Genomic DNA, 26,690 nt, shown 5'->3' on the forward strand with positions numbered 1-26,690 from the left:
TTCCACCCCTTTCAGTCTTTTTTTATTTCTCTTTTGATTTCTTCTTTGACTTTTTGGTTGTTCAGTAGCATGTTGTTAAATCTCCATGTATTTGTGAATTTTCCAGTTTTCTTCTTGTTATTGATTTCTAGTTTTATGCCATTGTGGTCAGAGATAATGCTTGATAGGATTTCAATCTTCTTAAATTAATTAAGATTTATTTTTTGGCCTAATATATGATCTCTCCTGGAGAATGTTCCATGTGCACTTGAGAAGAATGTATTCTGTTGCTTTTGGATGAAATGTTCTATATATATCTATTAAGTCTATCTGGTCTAACATGTTTAAGGTTGATGTTTCCTTATTGATTTTGTCTAATATAACTATCCCAGCTTTCTTTTTGTTTCCATTTACAAGGAGTATCCTCCATCCCTTCACCTTCAGTTTGTGTGTATCCTTACATCTGAAGTGAGTCTCTTATAGGCAGCATATAGATGAGTCTTGTTTTTAAATCCATTTTGTCACTCTTTGTCTTTTGGTTGTAGAGTTGTGTCCATTTACATTTAAAGTAATTGATAGATATGCACTTGCTGCCATTTTTTTGTTAATTGTATTCTGGCTGTTTTGTAGTTCCTCTTTGTTCCTTTCCTTGCTCTCTCCCTTTGTGGTTTGATGACTTTATTTACTGGTGTGCTTAAATTCCGTTTTCTTTATCTTTGTGTATCTTTATCTTTTGTGTATCTTTTGTTTTGCTTTATGGTTACCATGAGGCTTACATATAACAACTTATATTTGTAACTGTTTAAATTGATAACAACTTAAGGTTGAGTGCATTCTAAAGCTCTATCTTCATTTTTACTCTCCCCCACATTTTATGTTTTTGAAGTCATGTTTTACATCCTTTTATTTTGTGTATTGCTTAACTAATTATTACAGTTATAGTTATTTTTACTGCTTTTGTTTTTTAACCTTTATAACTAACTACCTTTATAAGCAATAATCCACTATCTTTGCTGTATATTTATCATTTTCTTGCCAGCATTATTCCAAGAGCAGAAGTTGTTAATATTGATGAAGTCCAGTTTTTTATCAGTTTTTTCTTTTATGATTCAGGCTTTTTGTGTCATAACTAGGAAATACTTGCTTAATCTTTTGCTTAGTTTTTAATGTGATCTACCTAAATTATCCCCTTATTCTCCACCAGAGCCGCTAACTCCTTGCAGTGTCCAAACATGTTATGCAAAGTGGGCAGGGGTGTGGAAGGAAGGGATGGAGGCAAAATATGGCCCAGGGGCCAAATCCTTCCCTCTCCCTGTTTTTTGTAAGTAAAGTTTTATTGGAACACAACCATGCTCATTCATTTGCTGCTTGTCTGTGGCTGCTTTTGTGCTGCAATGCAGAATTGAGTTAGTTGTAACAGAGACTAAATGGCTCTCAAAGCCTAAAGTATTTATTGATTCCTTTACAAGAAAAGTTTGTTGACACCTGAGACAATCTATTAGTTCCTCTTTCCCCTTTTCTTGGGGATAGCTCTCCTGGAGCCCTTTATTCTTATGTGTCTCTCTGGACAGGTTGTTTTTAAACTCTGTATAGTTGCTATTCTGAGAAATTCCCGTTCCTCCTTTGTTAGATCCCTCTGTTTCTGGGATCCCAAGTCTTTCTTGGTTTGTTTCATTCCCTCCTGATAGAATATATCTTCTATTTTCCTGTGAAAAAACGCTGTGTGGGAAGTAAATTGATACCACTCTTGATAGAGAATTCTAAGTGGTTAGCCATTTTCCCTGAGAATTTTGAAGGCATAGCTTTATATTACCTTCCAGCTTCCAGTGTGGCTCTTGATAAATTTAAAATAAAGACTTTCCAACTGGTTATCCAGTTAGTTTCCTACAGGCTGGATTTTGCTGACCTGTAGGTTGAAGGTTAGTAATGCTTGAATATATAATATGTATAGCATAGAATGCATTCAGACTACTTTTTTTTTTTGAGCAACTTCATTCACTTAGTATGTTTTTGAGGTTCATCCATTTTGTAACATCTATAGTACTTCATTCTCTTACATTGTGGAATAATAATCCATTGTATGGATAGACTGCATTTTATATATCTATTTATCTGTTGATAGACATTTGAGTTAATATCTGCTTTTTGGCCTTTTTGAATAATGTTGCTATGAACATTTGTGTACAGATTTTTGTGTGGCCATGTTTTCTCTTGGGTATATATGTAGGAGTGGATTTTCTGGGTCATATGATAACTCTATGTTTATGTAAATCACTTTTGTAATTATTTAATTTACTGTTGATAATCATACATATTTAGAAATGGTTCTCTGAGAAAATCTAGTCTATAAATTGTTTTCAAATGTAGTGAAAATTTTATAGATACTATAATTAATGTTGACATAATGTTATTTGGAAATGTAATGACACATGATTTTTTTTTTTTTTTGTATTTAGAGCCTGTGATTTGTTTTTAGGGTTCGTAACACTCACGGGCCTTAAGCATAGTACCTGTGTACTGCCTAAGTGTTAAAAACCCTAACATTGGGGTGCCTGGGTGGCTCAGTCTGTTAAGCGTCTGTCTGCCTTCGGCTCAGGTCATGATCCCAGAGTCCTGGGATCAAGTCCCACATCAGACTCCTTGCTCAGTAGGGAGCCTGCCTCTTTCTCCCTGCTGCTCACCATCTTGTGTTTTCTTTCTCTCTCTCAAATAGATAAAATCTTTAAAAACAAAACAAAACCCCTAACATTGCCTGGGTGGAACCCAGAAAAAAGCTAAGGCGGTAATGTGAGAACTTTGCAGATACTCAGTGGGACATAATCTAAGTGGGGATGGAAATGGTCTTGGCAGGATGTCAGGCATAGGACCATGGTATAGTCTTTAGTAAAGCACAGGGATGAAGAAGACTCATTTATTTTTACGAATTACCAGACAGCTTGGGTGATGTAGAAGAATAGTGCAGTGATCATGGTCCTGTTTCTTTATTTGTTCTGTATCATTCTTATATAAATTCCTCATGAATAAATTACCATGTAAACAATTTAAATAAGATGAAGGAACTTAGATTTTTAGTTATATGGGCTTTCTATTGTGCAGGCAGAGAATTTAGGAGACAATTTCAGCATACTTTCAGCTATTGGTTCATTAATTTCTAGTATGTTTCACTAAGCTAGTATTTTTCTCACCTTAACTTCCATATTTTCCATCCATCTAAAAATGGATTATCACTGCATATGTACCCACTCTACCATAAACCTGTTGGTCTCAGCAAAGAAGTCAGTGTCACTCTAATTCTGTCAAAACTTGAATAAAGGTAAAAGGCAATCTATGTAGCCATTAAAATAATTTACAAGCAGTGGGCATAATGCCATTTTTATAAGGGGAATAAACTATTGTGAAGGGAACATTGACAACTTTTGGTATACAGTAACAAAATAGACCTTATCTTCAAGAAACACTCAGATAATTACAGTTCAGGTTAGTTAATGCTCTCACAGTGGTAAGTACAGCATTTTCTCATGTACTGCATAAAATAGGGTACCTCACCTGGTTTAACTGGGCCCAGGAAAGTTTTTTAAAGACAGATATACTAGACCAAGGCTATAATATCAGTTAAGAGTTAGGTGAATGGGTAGAAAGAGGGAGGAAGAAAAAGAGAAGAATTTTAGGTAAAGAAACCAAAAAGAGTAAAGGCTGGGTGTATGTAACAGCCTGTTGAGTTCAATGACCTCTAAGCAGAGAGAAGTTACTGGATTATGATGTCAAGGAAGGGAGTCCCATGAGAAGAGGAAGCTGGAGAGATGCTTATACTAATAAGGTCAAATCATAGAAGCTTAGTGTGCCAGGTTGTCAGTGAGCTTAAGCTTTGTGCTATCTGTAGTGGAAAATACCAAATGGCTTTAAGTACAAGAGTGACATGGTCAACTTTTTGGTAGGTAGGTTATTTTTGTCTTTGTCTTTGCCTGTTCTGAGATTCTAACCTTGAAGGTCACAAATTTTATTTATTGACCACTGTATCCTCAGAGGCTAGAATGGTGCCTGGCAAGTATTTAAGATTCACCCAAGATGCTAGTAAGGCAGTATAGTTGCATATAGCAGTTAAGAGCATGGGATCCGGCACAGGTCTGAATCCTTCTGAGGCCACCATTAAAATAGCGCTGTGACCTTAAGCAGGTTTCTTAATCACCCTATGACTCAGTTTTCTTATCTGGAAAATGGAGAGAATAGTTGGACCTACCTAATCAGATAGTTCTGAGAATTAAATTAGTTTATATAAAGCACTTAGAATAGTGCTTGGCTCATAGTAAGTACTATATAAATATTATAGGAATGGATGAATTTAGGAAATATTCAGGAACACAGTTCGATAGGATGTGGTAAATAAGGGTGAGAAGGAGTTAAGGTTAATTCCCTTTGTAGAGCTAGAGCTTTAGGTCCTCCCTCCCTTCCTGTTTCTCCCCTAGCCCTACTCACAATGTGCATACACGACACACAGACACATACGCTGACACTCACTCACTCTTACTCTCAGATTACTGCTCATCCATTCTAGTTAGTACTGGAAATTTAAATAAAGCTTGGTGGTTAGTCTCTGGTATGTTAAGGAAAGACTGTTGTTGATTCAGTGTGGCACATCCTCTTGGATTTTGTCTGGCTTCTCTTTGATTCCTTTTCTTTCTCTTTCTTGAAGTTTCTTCCTTGGACTCCTTGAGTTCTTTTCTTCTCAGGACAGAAATGTAAGAAGGGCTTAGATCCAGTTGGTGGGCTGGGGGTGTGTAGCCACTTTCCTCTCCGTGTCTCCTTTTTTTCTTTATGCTTCTTCCCCTTCTCCCCATTGTTTTCCTACCCCCCTATTTCCTACACAGTAGGAGAGACAAGAGAAAGGATTTCCTCCTTATTTGGCCTTGTCTGCAGGCTAGCTGCAGGCCTTGTCTAGTAATTACGGAAAACTTTGGGGAGGATGTTAAAACATGTGTCAGAAAAGTTCAGTTCTTCTTCAGTTAAAGTTAACTTTAAGAGTTCTCTTTTTTTTTTTAGATTTTATTTATTTGAGAGAGAGAGAATGAGAGAGAGAGAGAGCACATGAGAGGGGTTAGGGTCAGAGGGAGAAGCAGACTCCCTGCCGAGCAGGGAGCCCGACGCGGGACTCGATCCAGGGACTCCAGGATCATGACCTGAGCTGAAGGCAGTCGCTTAACCAACTGAGCCACCCAGGCGCCCTAAGAGTTCTCTTTTAATCTGTTTTTCTGATGTGATATTGAGAAGCATTTGGAATCTAGCACTTGAGCCAAGTTTCTCTACCCTTAGGACCCTTTTGTTTCAGAAACCAGCTAACTTCTAGAATATAGCTTGTCTGCTAGGCAAAAGAAATCTTTTAGCTCACTTCTAGGCTGGTTAAGGTCACCGGAACCAGAGGTTTCATGCTAGAGCCATGCTTTCATTAGTGGAGTGGAATTGGATACTGTGAGAATCTAAGATGGAGCCTCAGCTCTCTGCTGCAACCCTGATAGTCTTCGAAATCTATAAATTTTTTTATCTTTTTAGGTTCACGGGGATTTTGCATTCTACTTTACCCTTCATTTGTTTTGATAGAAATGTAAATTTCCTCCCTAATCTTTTACCTAAACTAAGGCTCTGGGAAGATAAACCCTTTTACTTTCTTGTGTCTTCTCATATTCACCCACATACTACCCTCATTCCCCAGTTTAAAGAGTACATACAAGGATTTGGAGCCAAAACCTTTTTATTGAGTGTCTCTTGCATATTTCTCATGATGGGAGTTGGCTTTTTGGCTAATGGCGCCCCAGCTTTTTTTTCCCGTCAACACATTGAGCCTTCTGAATCCTTGAAACAACACACTTGATCATAAATAACTTGTAGTAAAAGCTTTCCATTTCCTAGAGTTTGTAATGAATGTAAATATTCTATGTAATTCCTTGTCTGGATAGTCATGAAAAGATAGTGGCCAGTGTTAATTGTGTTTTTACTATGTGCCAGGTTCTGTTCTCACCCCTTTTGTCTATTGTGCTGTTGAATTATGTGATGCTTTAAAAACAAGTAACTTGTTTGTAGAATTCATGCTAACATTACTATTGTTTTTAATTAACAGATTTCAACACTAAACTTGCACAATGTCTTTGAAACCAAGAGTAGTAGATTTTGATGAAACATGGAACAAACTTTTAACGACAATCAAAGCTGTTGTCATGTTGGAATACGTCGAAAGAGCAACATGGAACGATCGCTTCTCGTATCCTTTTAGTGGCATTGATAAATATTCTTGTATTGATAGTGATATTGTATCGATAATTGTATCAGTGAACATTGGTAAATGTCCTAAAATTGATAAACTTGTTGAAAAGTGAGAACAGGTTTATGCTCATATAAATGAAAGAGAATGCCAGTGTGACTACTTTCACATATATTGTTTACATTTCCAAGTTCATCTGTATGTGTCAGTCAACAATCTGAGAACCTTTCATTTAACAATACTTATTGAGCACTCATGTATATGTCAGGTACTATTCGAGGCTTTGGAAATACAGTTGTACACAAAACCACTTTCCCTTCATTCTATTAAGGGAAACACACAATAAGCAGGTATTTAAAAAAACCTAATGCCACTGCTTCTACTAGCAGGTAGTGATAGCCTCTGTAGGGAAAGATAGAGCAGGGTAAGGGCATGGAGAATGGTTGGAATATGTATGTAAGTAGCTCTCTTAGGTGAGATGATCATGGAAGGCCTCTCTGAGGAAGGTGGTGATATTTGAACAGAGACTGGACCAAAGCGAGGGAGCAAGTCATATCTGAGGGAAGAATGTTCCAGGTAGAGAGTGAATGGCAAGTTTAATGACTTGATAGCTAGAAATACTTTTTAATTTTTTAAAAACTTTTTAAGTTTTTTAATTGGGTTGTCTGTATTTGTGAATTAGCAATTTTATATGAAAATACAAATTAGTGGTTTCTCTAGAATAATCTGAATCCTGGTGTCCTGCATTCCTACATGACAGCAACCTTTTTTTTTTTTTTTAAATATATACATACTGTATATATTACTTATATATAAAAAACACTGTGCACCCAGGCATTCTGTATATAAACTCTGGCACCAAGAAAAAAATCCCAAATATTAAAATACTTCAGCTTCTTAGAATTTGGGAGGTTAAAGGGGTCTCTAGAAACCCTTGGCCACAGATACCTGGGGCAAAGCCATGGATGGCAGTCTCACCAACTCTACCAATGTCTGCCAGGGACCAAGGCTGGGTGGGCATGGGGAAAACGTAGGTACATTGGAATATGTTCACTGGCAGACTTCTGAACTGCCTCAGTCTTTTACCACAGGAAACACCACACATGTCCTGTCTCAGGGTAAAGAAAGGGGGTAAGGTTGAGGCCTGGGTGTCTCTGGGTCCAAATGGCAAGGTAGTGCCCCAGGGCCTTGCAGGAGACCTTGAGGACTGGGTGGATATTGTAGGAACCAGAGATTCTTTCTCCAGAAAGGGAAGTTAATATGTGAAGGTATTAACCAAAATGTGTGTGAAGATTCACAGTTTTTTCCAACTCTGTGCTGCCCTCTAGCCGTCTTCTGGGTCTAAGGGATGGCTACCCTCATTACGTGGGCATATGCTCTTTAGAAAAGCTTGGATTTTATTAACAGTGACTCAACTTGTTCTTTTTTTTTTTTTTTTTAAAGATTTTATTTAGTTATTTGAGAGAGAGAATGAGATAGAGCATGAGAGTGGGGAGGGTCAGGGGGAGAAGCAGACTCCCTGCTGAGCAGGGAGCCCGATGTGGGACTCGATCCCAGGACTCCAGGATCGTGACCTGAGCCGAAGGCAGTCGCTTAACCAACTGAGCCACCCAGGCGCCTGACTCAACTTGTTCTGAATGCTTAATTCAGTTTTTATATTAAGCTGAATGTTGATGCAAGAACGGTGAGGTTCTTTTAGACCAACAGCAAACGATCTCATTCATTACATTTGTAGTCACTACTAAGAAATGTGTTAGGCTACCTATGTTCTAGGCACTAAAGATAAATAAAATGATGGTGTTTCTGGAAGCCTTCATAGTTTGCAAGGGTGTTTTATATTTTTTATATTATTTGGTACCTCAAACAAGCCTGTCAGATTGGTGGGGCAGACATAATTGTCTTTATTTAACAAAGGAGGAAATTGATATTCACATCATGCAGGTAGTAACCGAAGGAGCACAGACTTGAATATGAGATTTCTAACATCTAATTCTCTATACTTGCCAGTATATCTAGAGGATAATTGATATGGATTTTGCCTTTGAAGAGCTTATTATTGAATTAGTCTAATTTTTTTATGGAACATCATGGATTGTTTTGCATAGGAATCTTAATAAAATGGAAAATGTAAAAGTTACTTGTGTGTTAATAAGGTTTCACTAGACAAGTACATAGGTAGTTTTAAGGCTATTTCAACTAAAATATGAACAGAGAAAGAAGGAGTTGGTCATAGAAATACCTGACTTCCCTGGAAAGTGTCGCTTTGGTCACTTATTTCTAAAATGTTTATTGTTTGATTCATCTAAGATAGTCCAGTTACCTGTTCATGAATTTTCTTCTCTCTTTAAAATAAAGAATATCTGAGAAAACAACAAAATTAAGAATGGAATTTCTTACTTTAAATTTTATTTTGGAAAATAAAGGACTGTGTTACTAATTGTTCTGAAGTAAAATCCTTTTCCCTGTTAATTTGTCCAAAAATACGAGGTTGACTTCTGACCCTTAGGTATCTTAGGTAGAAATTTTAGAGACTATAAAACTTTAATCTTTTGAAAATGAAAAGAAGCCTCCTCCAAATTGTGTATCAACATATGTGATAGTAATTGATCTTTTATAAAGCATTTTTTGGGGTGTGTGAAGTGTAATGTGGTTGACCCTGAACACAGGTTTGAACTACATGTATCCACTTATACGTGGGTTTTTTGGGGAAAGATTTATTTTATTTTAGAGATTTTAGAGAGAGAGAGCTGGGGAGGAGAGAGGCAGAGGGAGAATAGAGAGAATCTCAAGCAGACTCCCTGCTGAGTGTGGAGCCTGATATGGGGCTCAATCCCAGGACCCATGAGATCATTACCTAAGCCGAAATGAAGAGCCAGGTGCCTGACCAACTGAACCACCTAGGCACCCCTTCCCCCCCTTTTTTCTAAACAAATACAGTACTGAAAATGTATTTTTTCTTCCTGACGACTTTAATAAGATTGTCTTTTCTCTAGCTTACTTTATTGTAAGAATACAGTATCTAATACATATACAAAATAGGTGTTAATCAACTGTTTATATTTCAGATAAGGTAAACAGTAGGCTATTAGTAGTTCAGTTTTGGGAAAGTCAAAAGTTACATGTGGATTTCCTTCTGCTGGGGGTTTGGCACCCCTCACTCCTTCGTTGTTCAAGGGTTAACTGGTACATATGTGGAAAAGTTCATAAGATGTACATGTGGGGTTGAACAGATAGTTAGAAAGCAAACCCCTGCATAATCGCTGCACAGGTTGAGAACTAGAACACTGCCAGGATCCACCAACTCTCCCCCACTACATGACCATCTCAGTTCACAAGCCCACTCCTTATCTTGGAGGGAACTACTATTGTGACTTTTGCACCTATTGTTTCCTGTTGTTTTTTTTTAAATAGTATAACTGCTTATGTATACAGCCCTAACAATTATTGGTTCTTTCTGTGTTTGGAACTTTATATAAATTGAATCATGCTGTGTATATATTTCTGTGTCATAATTTTTTCTTTCAACTTATACATGTATGTGATTAATTTGTTACCAGTGATGTTGTAAAATATGTATTACTAGCCCCATTTTACAGCTGAGGATGTTGTGGTTTAGTGATGGGATAAGATGACTTACTCATATTGTAGGATAGAATGCTGAAGTAAAATGCTCAAGTCTCCTTATGCTCTTGAAGTGGGCATTAAGGAAGCTTGGTCTGTAATTTGAAGTGTTTAACATGTGTAAGTACAGAATTTATGGAACCCTGTCCACAGCATTTTTTACTAAATATAAACTCCATAAGGGCGGGGATTCTTAGCCATTTTGTTCACTGCTGTATTCCCAACATCTGGCACATGTAGGTATTCACTAAATATTTGGTGAGTGAATAGCTACTATCAATTAAATGTCATTAAGCATACTGTACAGATGAAATAAATAACATTAATATTTAGCTAGTTCTTTTATTGTGTTGATAAGCAGGTTTCTTAACACTTATCCTTCATAAATGTACTGCATCCAGGTACAATGCAAGGCGTTCTGGTTGATAGGTAATGTAAATAAAAGACATCAGTTTTTTAATACATAACAAATTACCACAAATTTAGTGTCTTTGAGAAACATCCTTTTATTATCTCACAGTTCTGTGGATCAGAGGTCCATGGTGTGACTGGGTTCTCTGTTCACGATCTCACAAAGCTGAAATTAAGGAGTTGGCTGGCTAACTCTCACCTAGAGCTCAGGGCCTCTTTAAAGCCCATTGCTGTTAATTGGGAGAATTCAATTCGTTGCAGTTATAGTTCTGAGATCTCCATTTTCTTGTTGTCTCTTGGCTGTGAACTCAGTGACTTGTTACACCTCAGTTTTTGCATGTGACTCCCTTCCATCTTCAGTGCCAGCAGTGACATGGCAAATCTTCCTGTGCTCTCTCAGACTTCCCCTTCTGCAATTAACCACAGAGGGCTAAAAGCAGATGGGAATCTGCTTTTAAGAGGCTCATTTGATTGGATTAGGCACACCTGAAAAGTCCAGGCTACTCTCTCTATTGGGGTCAGCTGATTAGTAATCATAATTCTGACTTTGTGCTCTGAGTCCCTTTTGCCATGTAAAGGTAGCAGTCCCAGGTAGTAGGGTGGAAAATCTTAGGAGGCCATTTTTGGAATTCTCTCTAACACAAGTAATAATACTTCCTAACAAAAGCTTTATGACAGCTTAGGGTGGTTTGGGATTTACCCTTTACTAAGGATTTCTATCAAGTGCTTTTCTCCAGTAAGGCTAGGTATAGATCTAGATTTACTGTTGTGTTTTTCTGGGTTGGAGTTCTTTGGCTGTTTTGGTTTACTTTTATTCGTGGTTTTCTGCCTTTTGGTAGCTGTTAAGACAATTCCCAAACCCTACAGTATAATATAGAAGCTCTCCTACTTAAGGGCAAGTTAGATTCTAAATGGTTTTATGTAAGTCCAAAGTGATTGAGGGGAAATCTAAAATGCCTACATGAATATATTTCTCCCAGATAGGAAAACCAGTTTTTAAAACCAGGCGTACCGTTGTCCTCATTTCTAATATATAGTCTGTCAGGCATCTTTTCAAACATAGACCAGTTTTGACTACATTGAAAAATACTGAAGTAGGTCATCTCCATCCCTGATGATCCTCACAAATTTTAGGAGAACTTCTTATTAACCTTGGTGTCTGCACTTAGTAGCCCATCATTTTTTCTTAGATTGTACAGATTGGGAAAGGTCTTATCTGTGGTTTTCTCTGCTTGAAGCATAAGTAACATTTTCACTCTATTCCAAATTAAATCACGAATATTTGATTATTGTGATTCTGTAGCTATACACTTTAAAGTTTTTTCATTTTAACCAGTAATTTTATATCCTTGCTTGCTAGTTGATGATTTCATAGATATTGCATCTCTTACATGTTGCATGTTTATTCTTTTTCTTCAGAAATGTCAATAAAGATCTTTATTTTTTATTGTCAATACTTTTTTGGTCATTGTACCATTTTCAATTTTTAAGATAAGCTTTCTTTTTTTTTTTTAACTTACCAGCACTGTTTAAAAATTTGTTTCCTGTTATATGTAATATACATAACTTAAAAGCACATCAATATAAATCTCCTATAAGCTAAACCTTCATAATAAGAACCCATAAACATACAATGTGTATTTCTTTTCCCATGGCTTGGTTTTCTGTCCTTGTTTTTTTTTTTTTTCTTCTGTTTGTTTGTCTTAAAGATTTTATTTTTAAGTAATTTCTACACCCAACATGGGGCTTGAACACACAACCCTGAGATCAAGAGTTTCGTGTTCCACTGACCGAGCCAGCGAGCTGCCCCCCTTTTTCTCGTTTCTAATGAGAGTCATCTGCAGTGGCCCTCAGCAGGACCAGGACACACAGGATGAGGGCCTAAGGTAGGGGGAGGTGAGAGCCCAGACAGAAAAAGACTAGACAGCAAGAGTTGAGGGGGAGCAGAGACAGAAGAAAGGAAGGTGGATTTTGCAGCCCAGTGTCAAGACCCCCAAAATAATAAAACAGTGTTACTCCTCCTTTCCAAGTGGGGAATTTTCTTTCTTAGAAAATGGTTGATGGTGTGTGTCCTGCTGCTGTGGGTAATCTTTACATCCCCATTGTAGAACTCATTGTTTTGGACCCACTACACAATAGAATTAATAGTGTTAAAATTAAAAATTAAGCCCAAGCATAGGTAGCACCTTTAATAGAGAAAATGAACCAAAATAAATGATTTTGCTGCTGGCCAACACTGTCTTTTGGTTGTAACAGAGTTCAGAACTTTTGCTCTGGAACAGTTTTGGTTTTTGTCTGAGAATTTTTATAAGTGGGAAGTTCATGATAGAGGAATTTTTATATCCTGGCTCCCTAAAGAGTAACTTAAGGAAAAGATGACTTTGGAGAAGACAATGTTTAAATCTAAAACTGGCCTTCTCCAGTTATTTCCCATTTTTTGTTTTTTAAAGTGCCTTGTCTAAAACCAAATTATAATTGAATCCTGTAGGGGTTAGGGTGTTCTTCCTAAGGCCCAAATACCTCAGCCCTGGGGTTGAGCCCCGAGTTGGGCTCCCTGCTGAAAAGGGAGTCTGCTTCTCCCTCTCCCTCTGCCCCCCGTTCATGCTGTCTGTCTCTGTCAAATAAATAAAATCTTCAAAAAACAAAAACCTGGCACAGCAATATTACACTATATAGATATTTTTGCTTTTTTTTTTACTGTAAAAATTTTTTCAGTTTATATTTAGCACAATAGTATACTGAAGAATGTATACATATATACATGAAGATGTTTTATTATTTACTAATTATATATAATTAAAAACAAGTAAAAGGATTTAGAAGGATCCTGGGAAAGTGTGACCAAAATCTACCTATCCCTGACCTCATATGGAGAGGGCTGCTTGTTCTTTCTGAAGTAAGGATGCTAGGTAAACAGAGCACATGATATTAATTCCCTACCTCCCTTCCATCACCAAGTGTTTCATAAGTGCCTCTTATGTGCCAGGAATTGTGCTTTGGAGCTGGGACTCTAGAGATGATTAAGAACAGGCTAGTGTGGATGACAAAGGTATAAATAATTTCTATTGTATAAAAGTAAGTTCTATAGAAGAAGAATGTATAAAATGTTATGGAGATACAGAAGAGGAACGGTCTTCATCCTACTTCTATATATATATATTTTTTTAAAGATTTATTTATTTGACAGAGACACAGCAAGAGAGGGAACACAAGCAGGGGGAGTGGGAAAGGGAGAAGCAGGCTTCCCGCTGAGCAGGGAGCCCGATGCGGGGCTCGATCCCAGGACTCTGGGATCACGACCTGAGCTGAAGGCAGACGCTTAACGACTGAGCCACCCAGGCGCCCCTGTATATTTTTTTATAATGAAAGTTTGTTTCTTAAAAATTTTTAAGATTATTATTATTTTTAGTAATCTCTACACCCAAGATGGGGCTTGAACTCACAACTCTGAGATCAAGAGTCATATGCTCTTCCAACTGAGCCAGCCCGGCGCCCCCCTACCTCCATATTTTTAAGCAAAATTTTTATTTTGAAATATTTCCCGATCCTTATATTAAGTATATTGAATATATTTATAAGTAAAAGTATATTAAGTATATTAAATACTTGACTCCATCCCAAATAACCTTATTTTCAGTTTTTATCTGCATCTCTAATTAGGCTGTTCTCAGATTGCTTCACGTATGCTTTATCTTCAACATCTGTTCAGTGATGCATAGTTTAGGAAGCACTTTAACATTCATGAACTTATTTGGGTCTTAAAAGGATTCTGTAGAGATATCAAGAGAGGGTTTATTACCCTTAGCTTAGAGATGAGGAAATGGCAATGCAGAAAGGTTAAGAGACTTGGTCAGGATCACTGGCTAGTAAAACTAAAGTCTCAGATCCCATTTCCTCTGTCTCCTGATTTTTTTTTTTTTTAAGATTTTGTTTATTTATTTGAGAGAGCATGAGAGGAGGGAGGGTCAGAGGGAGAAGCAGACTCCCTGCTGAGCAGGGAGCCCGATGTGGGACTCGATCCTGGGACTCCAGGATCAGGACCTGAGTTGAAGGCAGTTGCATAACCAACTGAGCCACCCAGGCACCCTCTGTCTCCTGATTAAGAACTATCTGCTACAGCATATCTACCACTTGTGATACTTAGCAAGGTAGTTAGTTGGTACTCAAAAACTTAATTAATTGATATTACTATTCATACTATAATTCTTTCTAATGGAATAAATACTGAAGGATAGTGTGTAGGTTGTAGGATGTTATGAGTACTATGATGTGGGAAAATGTGTCAAATGAGTAGTTTTTGTAACTTGTTTCTCAGAATTGCATAGACATATCTGCTTGTGATATTCCATAGCCCTTTGTTGATATTATGCTTATGTCCATCCTTACATAAACCTTATTTTGTAGATTTCTGGGTAACTTGATTTACCGGAATGCCGCTCTGAATTTTAAGCTCTTTGACAAGAACAGTTTTCCTTACAATGCTGTCTAATAATCCTCAAGAAATACTTGTTGAATGATTAAATGAATAACACTTATAGTGCTTTTTAAAGTAAGCATGGCTTTTTTTTTTTTTACTTTTTCTATATCTGTATAATCTTAAATTGCCTGAAAGGATTTTTCATTTTTTAATGGCAAACTTGAGGTAAATCTCTTATTTTAAAGTAATATCTCCCCAATGAATATGAAAACCTTAACAATTTAACTAGAGATATCTATGCTTTATGTGTGGCCTATCCTGAACCCCTTGGAGAAAGACTTTATACAGAAACTAAGATTTTTTTGGAAAATCACGTACGGCATTTGCACAAGGTAAGGAGTGGTACAGACATGATATAAATATGTTTGTAGCTGGGTAGTTATTATTAGACTAGTTTACTGTTTTCCAGTGCAGAACTTATATCAGGTTAAGGTTATTTGCTTTGTTTCCTAAATAGCATTTTTCTGATTATATATATTTAAGGTTTATGAGTTAAGCATTATGTTGTTAGATTCTCAGTTTAGTTATTCAGCATCATATAACTAGTAACTGAAATAGTGGGGTTTCAAATCAAGGTTTGTTCAACTTTAAAATTTGCTTCTATGTCCTCTGGATGGTGTTTATTATAGAACTGTTTTCTATCTTTATTATTTCAGCCATTTAGCTGCCTCTTCATATCCTACATAAAATCTTACAAAAACCTAAAATGAAAAAGGGAAATGGCAAATTAAAAAGCATGATAGAAACTGTCCCTGTGACCACTTATTTTAGTTAGTATGCCATATATACAAGGGCAACACCATGGACTTGATCTGTGTATGAACAAAGAATTTGCGGGATTTGGCTACAGACAGTATTTCTTATTTTGGACTACTGATCTGATCAGGAACTGGAAGAGATCACTTATTGTCTGGGCTAGAAACTTGACTCTACCTTACATTAGCTGTGTGACCATAGGCAACTCACTTAATCTCCCTTATGGATTAAAATTTAAGTTTGTTTATCTTTAAAATGGAGATACAGTAGAGGATATGCTAAGCAAAATAAGTCAGACAATTATCATATGGCTTCACTCGTGGAATTTAAGAAACAAAATAGGGGATCATAGAGGAAGGGAGGGAAAAATAACGTAAGATGAAATCAGAGAGGGAGATAAACCATAAGAGACTGTTTTAACTCTAGGAAACAAACAGGGTTGCTGGAGGGGAGAAGGGTGGGGGGATGGGGTTAATTGGGTGATCATTAAAGAGGGCACTTCATGTAATAAGCACTGGGTGTTATATGCAACTGATGAACTAATGAATTCTACCTCTGAAACTAATAATACACTGTATGTTAATTAAATTTAAATAAAATGGAGATACAATAACACTATATAATACTGTGTCTAACCTTGGATGTGGCTAGGTGCAGATACATTTTAAAGTGGTGATAACCCCAGAGCGCAATTGATCATGTGATGTTTCCCTTTTAAAACTTTTGAAGGAAATGCTCTACTTTTTATTATACATGGCAGATACATTTTAGTGTTCTAATATGTGCATTTGTCAGCTCATGGAAGCAGTTTTGATAACAGGTACTTTAAATTGTTGTTACAATGTTTAATAATTTAGTTTTAAAGTTAAAGTTCTGCTATGATAATCTAGTGAACTTTGGTTATACCATAATTGTTACCTGTGTAAGGCACTTACAAATTTTGCAGTTTTATATTTTAGCATGGGTTGTGTTTTTTTAAATGTTTTATTTGAAATACTTTGACTTACAGAAAAGTTGCAAAAATAATACAGAATTCCTATATCCTTTTTACCAGCTTAAGGTTAACATCTTGTATAACAGTGGTACATTTATTAACACTAGGAAATTAACATTGGTATAATTGCACTTTAAAATGATGTGAAATAGTTCTACGAATGTTTAGAATACTTACATAATTGTATACCATATGTTTTCTCAGATCCTGTGACAAAAAAGAAGTTGGCTAATATGTTGATAACTAAGTAAATTATTAACATAGCCAACAGATTTGAAGCAGTTTCACCTGTGAGAAGAAAATTTTATTTGGGGGAGGGAACTTTTTTAATTACTAAAGTATTGCCGTTTTATTTATTTATTTATTTATTTTCTATTTTTCTAAGATTTTATTTATTTATTTGTCAGAGAGAGAAGGAGAGAGAAACAGAGAGCAAGCACAAGCAGGGGGAAGCGGCAGGCAGAGGGAGAAGCAGGCTCCCCGCTGAGCAGGGAGCCCGATGCGGGACTCGATCCGAGGACCCCGGGATCATGACCTGAGCCGAAGGCAGCCGCTTAACTGACTGAGCCCTCAGGCGTCCCAGCATTGCCGTTTTAGATAATTTAGAACATACAGATAAGCAAAAAGAAGAAAATTATCCCCGAAACAATACTCATACTTCCAGAATTAGCTACTATGAATATTTTTGATTATCTATACTTAAATACATCTGTTTGGGCATATGTTAATATATATATACATATATATATAAAATTTGATATTTGTCCTTAGCGTATTTTTGCTTTGTGTAGACGTCCATTTTTATTAGAAAACAGAATCATATTATACACTTTATAATCTTTTTGATTTTAATAATAAGTCTCTTTCTTTGTCATTAAATGGACTTTTATAATCCTGACAATGATTATAAAATTTTTCATTGTGTGGAGATACTACAATTTGTTTAAATATTGTCATACTGGGGGTTGGGAGGATGGGTTAGCCTGGTGATGGGTAATAAAGAGGGCACGTTCTGCATGGAGCACTGGGTGTTATGCACAAACAATGAATCATGGAACATTACATCAAAAACTAATGATGTAATGTATGGTGATTAGCAAGCATAACAGTAAACACACGCACACACAAAATACTGTCATACTGCTGGGCATATGGATTATTTGCAATATATATAATTTGTTTTTATAAACAATGAATGCTTCTATGAATATCCTGGTATCTAAATTATTTTTGTGTAGCTGAGTTTTTTATAGGATAAATACCTAGATACAGAATTATTAAGTCATAGGTCATGAACATTTTTTATTGTTTTGCTATATAGTAACAAATTGTTCTCATATTTATTCACCCAGCAGCAGCAGTTTCTAAGTGTGCTTTTCCCCCCAGCTATGAGAGGCAAAAAAGATACTATATATAGGTTGTTTCTGTCTCTTGAGCCTTAATTATTAAAATTCCAAGTTTAAAAGCATAGCATTTCAGCAGAGAATTAATTAGATGGAAATTGAGGTCATGACTTGCTTAAAGTCATATGGACAGTTAATGAAAGAACTGAGATAAAAGAACCTAATATCTTTTGAATATCAGTCCAGTGTATTTTTACTGTTAGACTAGATTTCCTTCAAAAATAACTTTTAAAAAGTTAGATTTCAGATTTAAGCTTGATTTTTATTTTTCAAAAAGTAACAGATTTCTGTTAAGTAAATATAAAACAACTTATTTGGGGAATATAGAAAAGGTGTCAATTTTCATAAATAGTCTTATTGACATAAGTGAATAATTCAGAGTAATGATATATTTTTATAACTAGCAGGATGATCAAAAGTGAGGGATTTGAGGAAGCACACAGATATGTGGCAGTAGAATTACATCCTCTTTTAAACTGATCTTAATATGGTATTCTAGCCCAAAGACAACCTCACACCATCATATTTTATCCTTTTAGAGAATGAAACTGTTTACTCTCTAGTATGGATGAATGCTTTATTTTCATATCTAAGACACACTTTTTTCTGGTCGTTTCAATTTTACTAAAAGCAGTTAAATTAGAATGTAATTTGTAAATATAATTTAGACTACTTTTTAGAACATTCATTTTTTATAAATTTCATAGCTTACAAATGAAAATCATTAGTGCTTTCCAAGTAAAAATATATTTCTTCTTTATATAGAGAGTTCTGGAGTCTGAAGAGCAAGTACTTGTTATGTATCATAGGTATTGGGAGGAATATAGCAAAGGTGCAGACTATATGGACTGCTTGTATAGGTAAGTATGCCTTTAAACTCTTTGACAACCTAAACAGTGTTGCCTGTATTCAGTAATTGAAGGAGTTTTGGGTTTTGGCTTTTTGTTTTTAAATTTTTAAATAAACGAACAAAACTAAAGCATTTTTTAGTCAATGGACTTTGCTATGGGGAAATGTCTGTAGTCTGGGTCATGTGAGTCTTTGGGAGCTAGGCAGTATATGGAAAGTTATTCTCTGAAAACTAAAACTGTATTTAATTTCATAGTTCTGTTTTTTGTCGTATTGTCTGGGACTCTCTCTCTCTCTATATATGGCACATGTTAGATCTTGACAGAGTTCCAAAGTGCAACTTAAGCTTGGATGAAACTTGGTGGAGTAAATCCAAACCCATGTTCTCCTCCTGTATGCTCTTACTTGACTCTAAGATCCAGTATTTTATGCTTCATGGAAACACTTAGTTAAAGCACTCAGCAGTTGTTCTCTTGAAGTTCTACCTTATCCTTTAGGCATTATATTAAATTACCTACAGTGTCATAATGTCCTATGATCTCTCACATTTTCCTGCCTCTCCTTGTGCTGTCGTATCTGTCTGGATTGCTTGTCTTCCTTTCTCTGAATGACGAATTCTCATGTGTTTCTTCACCATTCCCGTCTCTGAACTTCCCTCTTCCTTGTTCTACGCAGTCTCCTATTTAGATCTTTTGTGTTAGCTGTCCCTCCTGCATGTTCCTGTGGTACTCTGCGCTGATCCTTTCTAACCCATTCACATAGACAATGGAAATAAATTCCTGGGTACATAAGGCAGAAACCTATTTACCGAAGAATAGTGGATAAATAAGGAATAGTGTCATTAAGTCACCTGGGCCTTTGACACTTGGAATGAGAGTGTCTGCTCTTGAAATGGTTGTGGCCTGCGATGGAGGATAATTTTGGCCTATGCATTGTGGCATGGGCAGAGATGGATCCCTGCCTCAGTTTCTCACTGGGGAGAAACTCCTTACTTCTCCCCAGTGAGAAACTGAGGAGTGAAGCTGGGTGTCAGAGTATTATCTGTACAGTTATTCCATGCATTGCTGGACTACCACACTGAAGCCAGGGCTTGGTTCTCTTGGCGTGTTTGTCCTTTGTCGCTGGTTCATGTTCCTGTAGGTTTTTATAACAACACTGGAGTTTACTTACTGTAAGTTGCCTCTGTTAGAAACTGGAGCTTATTCCAACCTCCATTAGCTTTTATTTCTTCTTAGAAGAGCCAAATGTAATAAGATCAGAAGCCAGCAGTTGCTGACAAGCACAAGGTTTACCGTGGCTTTGGCTTTTATAAAAATGTTTGCCATACATAAAACATCCTGACATTTCATGGTTGTTTTTTTTTTCCCTCGTCCACCAAAGTAAGATAGTCATGAATAGAACTTTTAAGAATTCCCAAGCTAGGGTGCCTGGGTGGCTCAGTCGTTAAGCGTCTGCCTTCGGCTCAGGTCATGATCCCAGGTTCCTGGGATCGAGTCCCACATCAGGCTCCCTGCTCCGCGGGAAGCCTGCTTCTCCCTCACCCTCTCCCCTTGCTTATGTTCCCTCTCTCGCTGTGTCTCTCTCTGTCAAATAAATAAAATCTTTAAAAAAAAAAAAAAGAATTCCCTAGCTAAATTGTGGAGGAGAATTAGAGGAATTTTAAGGATAAGTGTGAGAGCACATGCATGCCTTTGGCCACATGCTTGGGCCACTGGTATATAGATGACTTAAGAGAGTATTTAGAATATATGCCAGTACAGTATGCTGTGTACAGTGGGTTCCCTCTTGAGCTGAGACATTTTAGTAAAGATTTAAATTGGCTTTCTTTCTTTCTCTTTTTTTTTTTAGTTTTCTATGTTCTCCTGCATCAAAATCAGTAATTTGGTACTATTTAAATTAATACTAATATTAATAATAAATTGGTACTGTTAGTGAAGTTTTATTAAATATATATGCTATATACACAAATATATGTGTGTATATAAACCATATGAGGTAGTTGGTGTCTCCAAATTTGCAGTTGAGGAAACTAGGCTCTCCGAGAGGTCATTTAAGACTTTGCTCAAGGTCACTCAGCTACAAAAAAAAATCACAATTTAAACCCAGATCAGCCCAATTAAACCTATTTCACTTCTTCATTCTACTTTAGTCTCATTCTAGATACACTCTTTTAGTCATTTAGATAGATTCTGTTCTCATCCCTTATCTTACACTATGCATTCTTTCTAAAATGATTTCAGTTACTCCTGGTTTTAGCTACAACCTATATGTTGCTAACCACCAAAATATGTGTTTATCCCAGGTGATCTGAGTTTCAGAGGAGTATTTTTTTACCTAGCCTGCCTATACCTTCAGGGTATTCCATGGGTACATTGTAGTACTGCAGATTTCAAAACTGAGCTTGTTATCTTTTACATACACACTGTCCCCAGTGTTATTTTTATTATTTATTTATTTATTTTTTTAAAGTAGGTTCCATGCCCAGCATGGTGTCCAGTGCAAGGCTTGAACTCACGACCCTGAGATTCAGACCCAAGCTGAGATCAAGAGTCAGACACTTAACCAATTGAGCCACCCAGGCGCCCCAGTATTACTAATTTTAATTGGTAGTAATACTGTATATCCAGACATAGATGCCAGAAGTCTCACTTATCCTTTCTTCACTTACGGTTGTCCTCTCTACCTGATCCCTATTGGTCAGGTCCTCCAGATGTCTCTTAAATTCATTATTTCCTTTGCATTGCAAGCTTTTTATCGTTTCTCACCCGAACTATTAATGATAAAGTCCCTGTAACCAGTCTTCTGGCCTTTGAGTTTAAATTTATTCTATTTACTGAATTCATGTTATTTTTTTCTTTTTTTTTTTTTTTAATATTTTATTTATTTATTTGCATGAGAGAGAATGAGAGAGAGCACATGAGAGGGGGGAGGGTCAGAGGGAGAAGCAGACTCCCCACCGAGCAGGGAGCCCGATGTGGGACTCGATCCCGGGACTCCAGGATCATGACCTGAGCTGAAGGCAGTCGCTTAACCAACTGAGCCACCCAGGCGCCCTATTTTTTTCTAACATGCACATCTGATCACTCTCTGAAATCACGTAGTAACCTTCCACTGTCTGTAGCAAAGACTTAGAACTAATGGCTCATGGGATTCACTTATAGAGAATTTTATTTGACCACTGGGATGTTGGCATCATGTGGCTGATCATCATTTATTTAATTATATTGGTAGAATAGATGGTAAAATCCTTTTCAAAGAGGCAATAATTAGATGAAAACTGCTTAATGATAGTTTTTAATTGTGGGGTACTGAGGTTATCCAGGCTAGCTAATCACTTTTAGTCATACTCTATAAGGAAATCTGTGTAAAGAAATATAAAGGAAAAATTAGTTTTGTTTTAAAAGTATTTTTTAACACTTTTATGAAGTAATTTCTAGCCTCTTCTTTATTCTGATTGATTTATACGATGGATATGCATTAGCATAGGTAATTTAAGGATTCTGACTTCAAAGAAAATAATGATATTCCTGCGTCACGTTTCCCAGTACTACATATCTCTTTAGACCCTGCTGGCTCTTGAAGTGTAGTACGTAAGATATTAGCTGGGGAACTAACAACTCTTGAAATCCAGTAGGTATTAGCATGAGAACAATTTTTGTAATGGAATTTCCTAAGACAGATTGAAATGCTTGGTTTCTCTGAGGCTTCAAAATTTTGGCTATTCATTATTGTCAAGTACTATTTTTAATTGTGTCAGTGCTAATATTCCAGGTAAGCAAAGGATACTTATTAAACACTTTGTTGGTGAAATAAATTATAAAAACATTATAAAAATTATAAAAACTATTGCATTATATGTGAGCAGAACAGCCAGGTATTGCCTGTGTGGTAGAGTATAAAATATTCTAAGAAATTATTGGGACCTGATTCTTTTATGATTTCCTAGAACATATGTCTTTATTTAAAAACAAATGTGTGATGAATAAAATTGACTGTAAAATACTCCAATGACTTAGAAGTTAAGAATTGTATCCACATCAAAATGAAAAATTGCACTGTTTACATTTTAAGTTATATCTTTAAATTATTTTAAAAGCTTGTCTATCAAGCTTAAACTTAACATCAGGAGTAGAAATCTGGAATGAGAAAGATACAGTTAACGTAAGTTCAAGTTTTATTCCATGAGGTAAAGAGAATAGTGACTTGTCCTATCAGATATAAAACATAAAGCTCCACTAAAGCAGTATGCTGGCTCAAGAATATACATATAGATCTTTGAAACGGAACAGTGATTCCAGACCTCTGCAGATCTAGCAGCTGCTTGTTCAGCATTAACAAACCACTATCCTAAGAAGTTTATACTTAACTCTATAGGTATAAAGGAGCTACTTAGTACTCTGAATAGGTGAATAAATTTTAGATGAATTAGAGATGGTGGAAACAGGAAATAGAGACCAGTCATGGGAGTGTTGCACATGATCGAAGCAGAGATTAAACAAAAGGCATTGGAAGAGAGAAGGAAACTAATGGGAGAGGATGAGTAGTAGTTTAGGAGGACGTGAAGAGCAGCTGATTAAAGGAGTAAAATGGAAGGATGAGAGATAAATGTTTCTAATCTTTTAGTGGGATTACTGGAATGGCCATGGTACCACAGACCAAAAAAAGAAACTGGTTTGGTGCAAAGGATCCATATAGGAAGGCACATATAAATGGTAAAGATACGACAATTAAATTCCCACTACTCAGGGAGCACATGTTACTGTTGAAATATTGTATTTGTTTATGTTTGTATATTCTACCAGATTTGTAAACTCTGTGCAGGAAGCCCACATTTTTGTTTTTCATCTTTCTGTCCCTGGGGCCTGGCACACTGCCTGATTTGGAGTCCACACTTGGTCAATACTTGTTGAATGAGAGAGGGAGAACTTGTGAAATTTCTGTGCCAGCTCTGTCACCCACTAGCAGATTGACCATTGGCGAGTTCTTTAAGCTCTCTAAGCTGCAGTTTTCTTACATATAAAAGGAGGGTCATAGTAGTATCACACATATCTACTTCATAGTATTCAGCCACATAAAATGCTTAGGGGTATGCCTGACACATGACACGAGTTCCGTAAACGTTAGTGATTACTTTTATTTCCTGGCATTTGTGGCTTTTATGATCTGGCTCCAGGCTGCTTTTCTAAGTTTGTATTCTAATATTAGCTTTTGCTCTCCCTGCTGTCTGGAATGCTATCCATTTATGTATTCAGTAGTTCATCAAGGAAGTATTTTTTGAGGACTTCATATTTACCTGCTGCTGGTTCTGGATGCTGTGTAAGCAAGGTCCTTGCTTTGTAGTTCTTATATTCTAGAGAGGCAACAGATGTACGGAGCAAGTAAGCAAATAAAAGAATTGAATTATTTCACAAAGTAGTAAGTACCGTGAAAAATATAAAACAGTTGCGTTTAATTACTTTAATGGGATGGGAAGTTAAAGTTCATTTGGATTGGTATCAGATCAGGCCTGAGAGAAGTGTGTTTGAGCCTGATGACAGAGGCCAGAGGTTAAAAGATCTCTCCACTTTATATATCCTATTTCAGTCCAGATCTCCCAGATGTTCTCTTTCTACCTCTTTCTTCTGTCTCTCTCGGTCCTATTCCCTTTTCTTCAATTGGAAGGCATGGTTGAAAAGCCAGCATGAAATTAGGTGGATATACTACTAGAGAGAATGGAAGGAAGGGTGAAATGGCATTTTGAAGGAAAAATATAATAGGACATTTTAACATATGGGTAGAGGAGACTAAAATGTCAAAGAGAGTACCAAGGTTTTAAGCCTTGGAGTCTAGAGGCTTGTAGTTAGTGTGGGAGTGCAACTTTTGTAAATGGTTTATCTGTACAGCTTTGGAGTTAATTCCAGGAATTGTGTTTTTCATTGTCTCCTAGAGTTGTTGGTGGAGTAATGCAGTTGAAATTTTTGTTGTCTTTGTTTTCAATTTCATTTGTCTGCAAACGTGAAGTGGACTTTTCATTTTGATGCAGTGAACACTAGAAAGTGTGTTTTGCTATAGAGATTTCGTGGCTTTTGCCTATTTGTGTTGTCTATAGCTATTTACACATGGCAGAACCTTTCAAGTCAGTACTTTTAGGTGGTGAGCATTATAGGCATTATAGTGAAATCTAAGATTGTGAAAAGTGAGTGCTAGAATATTTTGAGCCCTTCCTACACATTTTATTTACTTTAAAGAAATCTATATTCATCTCAGTAATTTGTAGAGTTCATTACAGTTATTAGCTTAGAATATGTCAAAACATTATAAAGCTGTTTTCCTCTGGTAGACAAAGTGATCTTACATTAGTCAGTTTTGCCCATACTTCTTACTGTCTATAATAGTACCTACTAATCTAATCTCTTTTTGTTGTTGTTTAAAAATGAAAAGTTACATCTTTTCCTGGTGATAGATATAAATTGAAGGACTGACCTGAGTTTTATCGTTTAACTATTTCTTGGTTTAATTCTTTGCAAAGTGAACTTATCCTGACTTTCTAAGAAGAATCTGGGAATGAGCAAATTATATTGTAGAAGGATTGTAGAAGCTCCTTGGGTAGGAGCTGTTGGGCTATATGAGTACTGGAAATTTTTAGAGCAAAACCCTTGAGTTTTTTAAAGTGAGACTGAGGTAATAGGGTTTTTTCCCCCTACTCTAGAGGTTATTCTTTTGCTCTTAAAGCCTTCGGCTGATACCTTTGATCCTTTTAAATTATATTTCTAACTTCTGCAGAATTTCTTTGGATATATTACCACACTCTTCTGTAGTTGATTTATAACCCTAAAATTATTATTTTCAAGTTGCAAGTTATTTGTTTTCCTGCTGATTTTAACATAGTGTCCAATGGTACTATATTTGTTTTTCAGGTATCTCAACACCCAGTTTATTAAAAAGAATAAATTGACAGAAGCTGACCTTCAGTATGGCTATGGTGGTGTAGATATGAATGAACCACTTATGGAAATAGGAGAGGTAGGAAATTCTTTAAATGACTGGCAAACATGAGAGTGTTTTTATATATATTGAGGGAATTTGATTCACTGTCTTTTTTTTAAGGACACCATGTTGACTATCTTAACATTGTCAAGATTTAAAACATCCTAAATGTTAAGTTAATAAAACACTGCAGTGATTTCCTAAGAATCTTCACATAGATAACAGAAGAGATATGATTAGTATTATTTTAATAATTAAATTAATGATGGATGAATAAATGACGGTTAATAGTTCCACTATGTGAAAAAGCTCATAAAAAGTCTTTAGGAAAATACTTTCTGAGAGTATTCAGAAAATATTCTTGAGATTCTTGTAGTTAAAAAGTGCAAAAGTCAAGGCGCCTGGGTGAGCATCCGACTCTTGATTTCAGCTTAGGTCGTGATCTCAGGATTGTGGGGTTGAGCCCTGTGTCGGGCTCTATGCTGGGTATGGAGCCTGCATAGGATTCTTTCTCTTGCTCCCTCTCCTTCGGCCCCTCCCCCCACCTAATGTGCATGCATGCTCCTTCTCTTTAAAAAAAATAAAGTGCAAAGGTCATAGGCTTAAAAGAGATCCTAAAAGAGAGGATATACAGATTTATGGATATAACAAATTTAACTTTAAAAAGTAATTAAAGAAGTTCAGAGTAAAACAATGAAGTGTGGAGATTAGTAGTTCTTTCAGATTCTTGAGGTACAGTACAAATTTAAATATGGAAAATTACATAAAGCATATATTCACTGTGAAAGAAATACTCCAGTACAATGTTTGTTTATTCATGTAATATGTATTTATTGAGTAGCCAGGTACTGGTGATACAATGGTGAACAGACAGAAGGTCTCTGTCCTCATGGGGAAGCAATGCCAAATAAGAATAGAAATTAATGTGAAATTGTGGTGAGTGTTAATGAAAGAAATAAACAGCTAAGATGCGGCATTAGTAGA

At 36.3% G+C, this 26,690-nt stretch overlaps 1 protein-coding gene across 5 annotated transcripts in view; it reads left to right on the plus strand.

The window, feature by feature from the left end:
• The window catches only part of CUL2 (cullin 2), a 97,695-nt gene that overhangs the window by 15,480 nt on the left and 55,525 nt on the right, over positions 1-26,690 (plus strand). For all 5 annotated transcript variants that reach the window (XM_045874186.3, XM_064591866.1, XM_054507287.2 and 2 more), the window contains 4 exons: positions 6,089-6,229; positions 14,968-15,070; positions 18,657-18,751; positions 25,637-25,742. In XM_045874186.3, coding sequence (XP_045730142.1) covers positions 6,111-6,229; positions 14,968-15,070; positions 18,657-18,751; positions 25,637-25,742 — 423 coding nt within the window. In that variant the 5' untranslated portion in view covers positions 6,089-6,110. The remainder of the gene's footprint in view (positions 1-6,088; positions 6,230-14,967; positions 15,071-18,656; positions 18,752-25,636; positions 25,743-26,690) is intronic.

Source organism: Mirounga angustirostris, unplaced genomic scaffold, assembly GCF_029215605.1.
Source record: "Mirounga angustirostris isolate CCGP_5_RB_7025 unplaced genomic scaffold, mMirAng1.0.hap1 SCAF_5, whole genome shotgun sequence".
In the NCBI taxonomy this organism is placed as follows: Eukaryota; Metazoa; Chordata; class Mammalia; order Carnivora; family Phocidae; genus Mirounga; species Mirounga angustirostris.